Here is a 12,686-nt window from a genome sequence, read left to right on the forward strand (position 1 = left end):
TGAAAACTCTTTTCAAAAGATTAGAATTAACTTTCAGTCATTTTTGAGTTAACTACACTCATTTCATTTCATAAAAATGACTGTTGGATTTTACAGTGTACATAAAAAGTCATAACAAAAGTTTGCTTTCCCATGAAGGAAACTGGCTGCCATAAATTACTTCTGAAATCAAAAAATTTTAATAAGCATATCAGTGTTCATCCTTTTAATTTAGTCTCCGTTTTGGGGGGGAAAGCAGGAGTCAGAGAATGGGAGGAGTGCAGACCTCTGAAACCACAGTCTGATCCACACTGCTATCCTTTACACACGGCTTGTCATGTTTTCACTCGCTGACCAGTGTGTGACCAACCCTCTGGCTTTCAGAAACCACATGAATGTGACATAACCAGAGCCTCAGTAAACGGACAATCTCAAGCCATTCCACTCAATTATCGTGTCACGGCTGATGGATGTCTTTCTTTCTTTCTTAGCTTTTGTACTATAATCAAATATCACCCTGTTATTGGAGTAAAAAAAATCTGGCACACTGCCACACTGTTACAGATATAATTCTGTTGTCGCTCCTGAAATCAAAATCACATCCTGCAGGGTTTAAACCTTTATCAAGTGGGTTCCAAACTTGTGTGTAATAGAAAAAAGTAATAAAGTAATAGAAATATATCCAGTAAAAAACTTTTAGTAAACAAATTTTAATTTGTAACCATAATGCAAACTATAAATAATTCAATTCATTAACAGTTGCCAATAGCAAATTTCTTTATAGGACTTTGACCTCTGCTCTAACAAGTTTAAATGTCTGCATGAAATCCAAAATAACAATGTTTATTTGAATGGCGTATATTGTTAGCCATAAGATAAACAATAAATATGGCAGTCTTTAATCAAAATCTACTCATTTGCTTCCGCTCTGAAATGACATTTGTTCAATAATGACATCAGTTTGATGGCTTACGCAAAATATGCTTAGTCTCCCCCTCCAACAGTAAAAGCCTTCATACTTAATAGTTTGTTTCTGTCGGGATTTTTTTTTTTTTGTGTGTGTTTTCTCTGTCTCCCTCTTGTGTATTGTCATTTGTATGCAGTTTCACCTGTTATCAATTCTCTTGTTTCCCCATCCCCATTGCTCTCACCTGTTCTCCCTGATTATTTGGCTATTTAGTGTCCCCTTCTCCCTCGTTCTGTGCTTGTTAATTGATTCTGTGTTCAAAGAGCTACGTGTGTTACAGGTTCTCTCTGTTCAAGATATCTACGCATTTTGCAATCCGTCTAGTCCTGTATTGTTTATCTTACAACTTGTCATTCGTTCATCTGTGCTCTTGCTCACCTCTGCTCTGCCCACAGTCCTCGCTCGAGTGAGGTCTCATCTTCTTGACTCCCTGAGGTCTGTCCCTACTTTACTACTGCTAAACCAAGAGGGTCTTTTTCGTTTGATCAGTCCTACAACGCCCAGAGGAGGGTCGATTTTTAGACTGCCTGTGTTATCTATGATATTTTTGAGTGATTGTTTTCTTACTGCCGAGGAGAGCAGAATTGTTGAAATTTTTTTTTTTTTTTTTTTTTTTCTGTTTAATAAATCCCTTTGAACTTCTCCCTTGCGCTTGGGTCTCCATATCTTGACAGTTTCTGTTGGAAAAACATCATTATAATAAGAGAAGTTTGCAGCATTATTTTATCATTATTTATATTATTTAACTCTATAGTTTAATAAAGTGGCTTTTTATTAAATCTTGTAGTAGTTCAAAAACAATTAATTGTATAAGATACCTACTTAGAATGTCAATAAACGTCACTTGAGATTAAGGTCCCATAATATACTATTTAATAGTAATATAATATAAGGCAAAACACAGGAAAGTGTTAATTACTGTTTCTTAACAGTTTTTTGTTTAATTATAGTATGCATTTTAATATTGTCCATTGAGGATTAAAAAAAAAAAACTTTTAAAATTTAGTTGAAATCCTTAACTTCCATATTCAGATTCAATCTTACTGAAAATAAAATGTCCAAACACAACATAACACAATAGAGGAGAGTCCTTATAAAGTATTCTTACAATTAACACCACTTTGCTAATGCTATAGGACATCTGAAATTTGATTGCATTGCAGTGATGGCGATGTTCAATGTTATTTAAAAACCACAGCAAGTTCAATTAATAAGAACTAGATTTTAGACATAGTAGATCTCTGTGGTGATTAAAGGTGCAGTATACAGGATTGACAGTATTGGTTTTAGTATTTCAGTCCAAATCCTAAATAATGGATAGGGTTTTTTTCACCTGGCATCTGCTCACTTGATGCACATAGGTTGCCAGATTGACACCAACAGGAGCAAGCATTGAGTATCACACTGTAAGCTATTCAGCTAATGTTTATGTTAGGAATATTTGTATCGTTTGCAAAAAAAAAAAAAAAAAAACATGTTTTTTTTTAAAACTCTGAATCTACAACTCATTTGGAGGTTGCTAACTGTCCTTCATATATTAAGAAATCCTTCAAGACTGGAAAAAATGCTTTGTTTTTCACCAAGGTAACTCTGGGTGCTGAACTATAACCAGATAATCAGGCTTTGGGCAAAGTTACACCCAAACTAAAACTAACATTACTACATATAATACACATTTTTAAAGGGAAATAATGATCTAAAGCATTGTTTTTTTTACATAAACAAGTATGTTCACTTAGCATGTTTCCTAAATATCTGCAAACATATAATATTCTTATGCTTTACAATCATTAGAATGTACATCGAGCACCTTTAAAGACCAATTGGAAAGATATTTGAGCTACGTTCACACTGCAACCAAATGTGGCCCGAATCCGATTTTTTTGCCCATATGTGACCCAAGAAAAGACAGTCCAAACCTCATGGAATCTTTTCAGTTCAGATTTGTGTCACTCTCATATGCAGTAATTAATCAGACACAGATCTGATGTTTTGCAATGCGACCGCAGTTGTGAATGGTTATGTCCGATTTCATCTGACCTTTACATAACATATATATATATATATATATATATATATATATATATATATATATATATATATATATATACTGTATTAAAAAGACGCAACAGTGAATCACTCTGCAGTGGGACTGAGTGATTGACCAGGCTCCAGTCGTTCAGTCTGTTCATACCAACTCACATTCATATGTTGCTGCGAATGAAAGGCAGGCTGACCACTGACCCAATTTCTCAAATTGTGGTTAATATTTGAGGTCGAAAAACCTCAAATAAATGTTGTTTTTTCCTAATAGCTCACTGCCCTAGCAGCTTTACATTGTTTTCTGTACAGAACATTTGTGTGGTAACCACTTTAAAGGAAAATTTAGGATCAAATAATTTTTTTTCAGAAAAGCCACACTGTATTACTGAACACATTGAGAAATCTCACCTTGTGCTGTATGTGAGACAGGGCGTGTCTCCTCTTGAGCATCTACAGTCAAAGGGGTGACGGAACGAGACAAGGAGCTGCTGGAAGTGCGTGAACTCAGACTGAGGGTGATTTCTGTTCTACCACGTGTTCTCGGCCGTTCCCTTTCTTTTTCCTCTGCTGTCAGACGCTCCACTTGCTTGTATCTGAATATACCACATAAAACATGAATACATTCTAAATCAAAAAGAAATCTCCTTCATCCATCAATGTCCAGAAACATTTAAAGTTAAAAAAAGAAGCAAAAACATTGTCAAAATATTCTATGTGATTTAAATAGTTCAACTATAATCATACAAAGCTCCAGGAATATTTTTGCATGTCAAAATCTGAAAAATATGACAGATATTTGCTCCTCAACTCAGGCTCATTAGGATATGTATCCCTGTATACAATATACATAGTGCCATTGGAGCCTGCTCTTCTTGTGTAAACCCACTAGAGGACACTGTAGACTAACTGACTGACTGACTGAGAACCCCACTCACCCATCCCCTCCTATAAACCCAACCAATAGCATTTTCAACAACAATAAAAAAAATAAATAAAAAATAAATCCACCTGATTGTACCATGTTTTCAGAGCTTACTACGTTTTTAACCTGTTATTTACTTGTTTATTTTATTTTATTTTTTGCCTTTTTGTTTTAGCTGCTTTCTGGAATTGTTCTTCGCTGTACTCAAACCCCATTAACATGGTCAACTCCACTTTGCATCTTAAGTTTGGCACCATACACGGCAAGTCACTGCGCAAACTGGTAACAGTGGAAAAGCTGTCCATACATAGATAAGCAGTAGCATGAAAAGAAACATAAGCCACCAGTGGCATTATACTGGACCTTAGCGTTCGTTTTAATGACAAAATGCAGCCATACTACATACTACTGGCTACATAATTTGCACTCTTCAGAAATGTATATGGGGGTATGTATTCACAATGTGTCTTTGTTGCTTCTCTTCATCATCAAGTCCTCAGTGTCCATTTGCTACCAAAATGAATAATACTTGGAAGTCAGCAGCATGACTTGTTGACACTGATCATGACAGATCACTGCCCATAGTAAATGCGCACCCTGATCTGATGTGAAATAAATAGGTGAACAAATTCATTTTTATAGTTTAATGGTGCACACAATTGTTCATAGAGCTTAATATGATTACATTTGAACCACTGACATCACATGTTTTGACAATATTCTGCATCCTCTACTGGACTTAATTGTATAATAATGTTGCTGTACATGGAAGATAAGGGAGCTCACAAATTTCATTTAAAATATAGTAATGACATCAATCAATCAATCAATCAATCAATCAATCAATCAATCAATCAATCAATCAATCAACCAATCAATCAATCAATCAATCAATCAATCAATCAATCAATCAATCAATCAAACCAATCAAACCAATCAATCAATGATAAAAAAAAAAAAAAACTACAACAAACATGTCTAAGTCAGTAAGTCTTCATTCCTACATTTTCCTTTTGCTCAGTCCCTTTATTTATCAGTGGTTGCCACAGCGAATTAAACCGCCAACTTATCCAACTTATGTTTTTCACAGCTGGTGCCCTTCCAGCTGCAACCCAGTACTGGGAAACATCCATACACTCCATCAAGCTCTCTGTCAGTTACATTCCCGATATGTTCAGAAAAAGAAACATTCTCAAAACAGCCCAAATGCCTTAATTGGTTCAATCGGAAAAAAATATGCTGAATAAATGGAATTGTTTTCCTTATAAATGAAATTATTATTTTTTTTTATTTGCAAGTAAATGTATTTTCATAGCCTGATAATACTCTGGCTAAACCACTAAAGGCATATGAACTTTTTTGAGATACTTTTTGGTACCTTTCTGGACTTTGAATGAGTCAGGACCAAGGAGGATCAGGAAGCTTTCAAATATCATCTAAATATCTTAATTTGTGTTCTGAAGATGTCTTGGGAGTTTGCAGTGACATGAGGGTGAGTAATTATTGACATAATTATGATTTTAATTCAATTTATCATTTTTTTCAGGCCAGGATTGGTAACTGAAATATTGTTGTTTTAAACTTAGTGGCAAACTAACTATTTCTCTCATATTTGCTCCTTGCAGGGGAACTGTAATTATTGGCATTAATGGCATTAATGTAAAATAAGTTGTTTTAAGTAAAGTTGAGTTAGCTATTCTAAAGGGTGGAAGCCTAAAATAGCATGTGAATTAAAATGAATGGCTTAAACAAAATAAATTTTAAAACATTTTCCCTACAAAAATGAGCTTGATTTTCAGATCCTTTCAAACCAAAGCATCCTACCATGTTACGTTAACAGGTGGCAAAACACTGGTTACTAAAGTAACCCTCATTCCCTGAGGAGGGGAACGGAAATCCTATCAGTGGATTTTAATCCACGAATGGGGATTTCGTTTCAGAAAGCCAATCGTCTTAAAGAGTATATAACGGGCCAATGAATGCCAAATGAGTTGGTAGCGTAAGCTTGTGCACCTGGAGCTTATTGCCAATTAGCTCCGCATATAAGCACAGGGAAAGCAAGGAAACACCATCCTTTTAAGCTGAAAAGACTGACACTTACAGCTAAGGAACAGTCATTATGGTGATGCTATATAGCATTTCCGTTCCCCGAGGAGTTACTTTAGTAACCAGAGCGTTCCCCTTTGGGTGGGGAACTTCAATGCTATCAGTAGATTTTAATCCACGAATGGAGAAATGTCTGGAAAACGCCATAATGACTGCACCTTACCTTCGCCTCCGATGAGAGGATAGCCAGGTGAGCGCCCCTGCATCAAAGAGAGGCGCGTTCTTTCAACGTGATCCCTGGCCCCTACTTATCCCACTTTAAAGAAGTTTTACGGATTTAGATATATTTTTTGGGAGTCGCAAGCATCTAGATAAATCTAGGAAAATACGAAGTACGTTAGGAAAGCGTGCAGTCCCGATAGGGAGGACGCTGCGGAGGCCACCTGCTTCTCAATGGGGAGATATGATGGCAAAATATATGGACTAGCCCTGAGAAGGGGGAGTACGCATATACGCATATAAAAAGAAGGTTAGGAGAGAGGGAAGACACGGGTACGCCAGTGAGGGGGGACTGCACCGTGGCTGAATAAGCATATGGGATCTCGCATAGCGGGCACCTATACCCAAAACGCGGGCTGACCGACGGGTGGACCTACAACATAATGGGCCAGCGAGTGACTCCTCCGCTGAGTCAGTGCTGGGGACCTCGGAGGAATCTGCAGGGCTCACCTAACGGGAAACTTTACTGACAGATGAAAAAGCGCACGTATCTCCGTGATAGGGAGAATGGCGCAGCAAGCATGTTTCAACACCTTAACCGAGTTGTTTTCTCAATCACTAAGGGTCACCTAATACCCTTGAGGAAACCGGCTCCACTCACAGATTGCAAATGTATTAGGTGTCGCCCAGCCTGCAGCTCTACAGATGTCTGTTAGAGAGGCGCCGCGTGCACACGCCGAAGAGGATGCGATGCTCCGAGTGGAGTGTGCACGCACTCTCAGGGGAAATGACTCGCCCTGGCTCTGGTAGGCAAGGGAGATGGCATCTACTATCCAGTGGGCCAACGTCTGTTTCGATACATCACTTCCCTGCTGCCGACCGCCATAGCAGACGAAGAGCTGCTCAGATGATCTAAGCTCTGAGTGCGGTCCAGATAATTACGCAAAGCGCAAACTGGAAAAAGTAAGAAAGGGGCTGGGTCTGCCTCCTCCAGGGGCAGCGCTTGCAGGCTCACTAACTGGTCTTAAAATGGTGAGGTAAGAACCTTGGAAACATATCCCGGGCGGGGTCTCAGGAACGTGAGAGTAAGCCAGCCCGAATTACAGGCACGAGTTTTCAGGGACAGAAATCTTAAGATACTGAGTCGAGGATCGAAGGGATCTGACTTCCCATGGTGCTGCCAGCCACCGCGTCATGAGAGCGGAGATGACAGCCACATAACCTTGAGTGTTTAGGGTGACAGCCAGCTTTCCAGCTTCTCTTGGAGTAAAGAAAGCACAACGCTGATTTGGCAAATTTCGGGGGTCTTCTCTGCGAGAGGCGCACCATTCAGTGAATAGACTCGACTTCAGGGCATAGGCGCGCTCAAGGAGGGGGCTCTAGCCCGAGTGACGGTATTAACCACCGCAATCGGTAGATTACCTAAGTCTTCCTCGCGTCTAAGGACCACACGTGGAGGTTTCAAAGATCGGGGCGAGGGTGCCAGATGGTGCCCTGTCCCTGAGAGAGTAGGTGCTCCCTCAAAGGGATCTGCCAGGGAGGACCATCGCGAGGAGGGAGAGCTCTGACATCCAGGTCTGGTTGGGGCTATTGGGGGCTCACTGGGGGAAACACATATTTGCGCATGCCCCGAGGCCAGCTGTGGGCCAGTGCATCCGTGCCGAGAGAGCCCTCGGTCAGGGAAAAGAACAACAGGCAATGAGCGATCTCAGGGGAAGCAAACAGATCGATCTGGGCTTCCCCGAATCGCGCCCATATCAGCTGAACAGACTCAGGGTGGAGTCTCCATTCTCCAGGACGTACGGCTGCCGTGAGAGCGCATCAGCTGCACGGTTGAGCTTGCCTGAAATGTAAATGGTGCACAGCGATTTCAGCCGCGGATGACTCCAGAGGAACAGACGGCGGGCAAGCTGAGACATGCGGCGAAAGCGAATAGCCCCCATGCGGTTGATAGACGCCACCACCGCCGCCGTGCTGTCCGTCCTGACCAGCACTGGAAAAAAACGGTGGAGAGCAAGGAACACTGCCAACAGCTCCAGGGGATTGATATGCCAATGCAACTGGGTTCCTTTCCACAGGCCCGCAGCTGCATGCCCGCAGCACACAGCCCCCCAGCCCGTGTTGGAAGCATCTGTTGAAACAACAACATGACTGGACGCCTGTCCTAGAGGCACTCCAACCTGTAGGAACGAGGTTCCTGATCCAAGGGCTGAGGGCACGGCGACACAGCGCAGTAACAGTGACTCTGTGTGCGCACGCGTGCCATGCCCGTCTGGGGACTCGATCGTGAAGCCAGTGCTGGAGTGGTCTCATATGGAGTAATCAGAGCAGCATGACAGCGGCTGCGGATGCCATATGCCCCAGGTTAATAATTTCAGTGGGACCACTATTTTGCTGTCGAATTCTCTCAGACAGTTTAGGATCAGCTAAGCATGCTCTCCGGAGAGGCGCTTTCATGGTGAGTCCAGCTCCAGCCCGAGTAAAGAGATCCTCTGCACGGGGGCGAGTTTGCTCTTTTCTCGGTTGACTTGAAACCCCAATAGGTGGAGGTGCCGGAGCACCTTGTCTCTGTGCATAATCAATTGTTCCTGAGAGTAGGCTAAAAATCAGCCAGTCGTCGAGATAATTGAATATGCGGATGCCCGCGAGCCGAAGGGGCACTAAGGCACCCTCCGCGAGCTTGGTGAGGACCCGCAGAGACAGAGAGAGCCCGAAGGGGAGGACTTTGCATTACCAAGCTCGACCTTCAAACGCAAATCGCAGAAATTGACGGTGGCGAGGAAGAATGGAGACAAGGAAATACGCGTCCTTCAGGTCTATTGCTGCAAACCAATCCAGAGGACGAACGCATCAGGGGATGCAGCTTCTGCGTGAGCATTCTGAACGGCAGCTTGTGCAGACAGCAGTTCAAAAAGTTTGGCCGTGACCCACCACTCTTTTTGGGGACGATGAAGTGCGGGCTGTAAAACCCGCTCTCCATTTCGACTGGAGGGACCGGCTCGATTGCAACCTTCGCCAGGAGGACAGCAATCTCCTCTCACAAGACAGAGGCGGACAGTGGGCTGACCCTGGTGAATACACACCCATGAACTTGGGGGGCCGTTTCGCGAACTGAATTGCATAGCCGAGTCTGATTGTGCGTATGAGCCACCGCGAAGGGCTGGCCGCGCTAACAAGGCAGGCAGAGCTCTCGCTAATGGACTCATCGATACAATCAATGACATACCAGCAGTGGGGCAGTGTGGAGTGGGTGTACTGATCCGGGAAGCGCGAGGGTCCCGCGGAAGAGCTGGAGGCGAGAGATTTGTTCTCACTCCGCACCCAAACTCCGGAGGGGAGGCTCGAGTGGTGGGAGAAAGTAGACCGACCTCCCAGCGCTCGTGAGCCACTGGCGAAACGCACCGGACCTGCGAGCTAGAAGCATAGCGTCCCAGACTGGCAGATTTCGGGCTGTCACATCTGGGGAAGTGGAAAAGTGCTCTTTCATTGATGATTTCATGGCAGTAAAAAGTGCCGTTGGAAATGTGGCCCCGCCCTTCAGTGGGGAAAGAGCAAGTTCCCTCTTCTCCAAAATGACCTGTCCCAGGGCTGGATTGATCGCTTCCTCCGCTCAAAGCTTGGATGGAGCGCTTGGAGGAGCGGGAGGTCCGCAGGCCCGGAGGCGACGGATTATCTCCCACTGGAACCTTCAGATCTGCCCGAGTGCCCGCTGCAGTGCAGGGGACAGCTGGGGTGGTTCGCCTTTTTGCAAAGGGTAGCCACAATCTTAACTGCGCAACAGTCATGGCAACGCAATGAAAACATGAACTGCCCACGAGCACCGCAATAACATTTTGGACCCCCAGACATGCAACACAGTGCTCGTGCCCATCATCCAGGAAACCACTGCATCCAGAAATGCACGGTCGGAGCGCCATCCTGAAAAGGACATGCTGCACGACTGCCAACTCATTTGGCATTCATTGGCCCATTATATACTCTTTCAGACGATTGGCTTTCTGAAACGAAATCCCCATTCGTGGATTAAAATCCACTGATATCATTGAAGTTCCCCACCCGAAAGGGAACAGATGCTGTCCGCTCTCCTGTTTTATCTCCCCCAAAATATGCATTGGCTGATCCGTTAATTCCATCATATCATTACGCTATACTGAAAGCTTCAAGAAATTGAAGAAAAACATTGGAAGATGTTGGCTTTTGATAAGATCTAAAATAAATGCAAGGACATTGAAACGTTTCATTTGCCAGGAAGCATGTTTCTGACATTGACTGTAAATGAAAAAAGGCCATGTCTAATGTCAATTACACACCTTGTCTTTCCATCTTTAAAGGTCTTTATCTACAGCAGGCGTAAAGGGGCCCTGATGCCTATATTTCACCTTCAGCACGTGCAGACTCGCTTCCCATCTGCTACTCATTCTAATAAACGCTTTCAAGGTGTATTACAACCGCTGTGCTGATAATCGATATTAAACAGGGCTCAGAGCTTTGACATAATTGCGTTGGACTGGACTGATTTATTCTACATGAGTGACCTGTAATATTAGTGGCAAGTGTCTAAAATAATTGTTCTTAAAAAAGCAAGATAACCTTTAGCATAAAGATTTTACGTCCATCATCATCATCGGAAACATAAGAATCACATCTTTTTTTCTTTTTTAGTAGCATCAATGCTTCTCAATGTCCACTTTATTAATTTCAATGCAAATGTATAGTACATAGACATAAACTGGGTCTGAGATTGTTGTGACTGGTGGTTTATTACTGTAATCCAATCAGCTCAAACCAATCTGGCCCTCAGCAGAGCATCTCTAAACACAATGAGCAAAAACATTTTGAAGCAGATGGGTTTATACAACAGAAAACACACTGAACACTTCTGACAGTTATGTAAGAAACAGCAAACTTAGGTGATAACTTGTCAGTGACGGAAGCAGGGATTTTGGTAACATTTTATTTTGATGGTCCATTTGAGTATTAGTAGACTGTCTGCTTATTATCTGTTGATATTGCTCCTTCAACAAACATTTAACTGACTATAAGAAACTTTGCAAGTACATGTCAACATACATAACACTAACCCTAACCCCAACCCATCAGTCTGCTTATAATCTAAAGAGAATTAGTTGGCATGTAGATGCATTCATTCATTTTCTTGTCGGCTTAGTCCCTTTATTAATTCGGGGTCGCCACAGCAGAATGAACCGCCATCTTATCCAGCAAGTTTTTATGCAGCGGCTGCCCTACCAGCCACAACCCATCTCTGGGAAACATCCACACACAAATTCACACACACTCATACACTACGGACAATTTAGCCTACCCAATTCACCTGTACTGCATGTCTTTGGACTGTGGGGGAAACCGGAGCACCCGGAGGAAACTCACGCGAAGGAGCAGGGAGAACATGCAAACTCCACACAGAAATGCCAACTGAGCTGAGGTTCGAGCAAGCGACCTTCTTGCTGTAAGGCGACAGCTCTGCCTACTGCACCACTGCCTCGCCACGCATATAGATGCAATGTAACTTAAATTCAACCAACAGACCTTCAAAATAAATTGTGAACGGGATTTTTCAGAGGGGTACTAACAACAGTCCCTTTTGGATGGCAAAGAAAATTTCTTTCTGTGGGGATACAGTGATTTTTTATATTTAACTTTCAAAAAAAAATAATTCAGTTCTGAAGGTAAAAAGGCTTCAAACATATATTAGCAACAGAGTGTTGAATTACTGTAATCGTAGGTCCTGCTAGAACGTACCTTTCTTCACGGGCATGTCTGACCTCTTCTCTCTTGTCTGCATAATCCCGACTACAGTAAAGAAAAATCAACATGAGAAAATATGTAAAATAAGTGCAAAAGAATGCCTTTCAAAACACCTACTAAGAATATTTTTGGGGTTAAATTGTATCCTAATGTCAATTAAGGAGTAAACACTCAAGTCTATGTATAAGAGATAACGTATATCAAGGTAGTTGTTCAAGCAGAAAATAATTTCTAAGAAAGAAGAGGGCTGTTTTATAAGACTGAACAGGTTAATTCTGCGGACACAAACACCTAGATGTGCATTATACCACTTATTACATAGCTGCCACAAAAGTAAAAAAAAAAAAAATTAATAATAATAATAATTATATATATATATATATATATATATATATATATATATATATATATATATATATATATGTATATATATATATATATATATATTTATAAATATATATATATATATATATATATATATATATATATATATATATAATTTTTTTTTTTTTTTTTTTTTCAGGCTCATTATTGATATGTACCCAATATATATTTCTGGAGATCGCAAAATACGTCCTACAAGGTACTTTTTTTTGCATTTTTTTTTCGCTAATCAATAAGGTTTTTTGAGATCTCAAATTTTTCTCACTAGTGCCATTCGCAACTTATGCACTTGTGTAAATCCACCAGTGGTGGCTGTCTATTGGCTGACCGACTGACCAATACACCCACCCATCCCCTTCC

The 12,686-nt window shown here is 41.6% G+C and overlaps 2 protein-coding genes across 20 annotated transcripts in view; both read right to left on the minus strand.

Moving 5' to 3' along the window:
• Positions 1-12,686, minus strand: part of LOC141378071 (uncharacterized) — a 502,199-nt gene that overhangs the window by 250,641 nt on the left and 238,872 nt on the right. The gene's annotated exons all lie outside the window — the stretch shown is intronic.
• fhod3b (formin homology 2 domain containing 3b) overlaps positions 1-12,686 on the minus strand; it is a 352,315-nt gene that overhangs the window by 47,962 nt on the left and 291,667 nt on the right. For all 19 annotated transcript variants that reach the window (XM_073925424.1, XM_021466894.3, XM_073925423.1 and 16 more), the window contains 2 exons: positions 11,937-11,987; positions 3,398-3,582 (listed from right to left, as the gene is read on the minus strand). In XM_073925424.1, the coding sequence (XP_073781525.1) occupies positions 3,398-3,582; positions 11,937-11,987 (236 nt within the window). The remainder of the gene's footprint in view (positions 1-3,397; positions 3,583-11,936; positions 11,988-12,686) is intronic.

The sequence above is a fragment of the Danio rerio genome, chromosome 16 (genome assembly GCF_049306965.1).
Source record: "Danio rerio strain Tuebingen ecotype United States chromosome 16, GRCz12tu, whole genome shotgun sequence".
Lineage (NCBI taxonomy): Eukaryota > Metazoa > Chordata > Actinopteri > Cypriniformes > Danionidae > Danio > Danio rerio.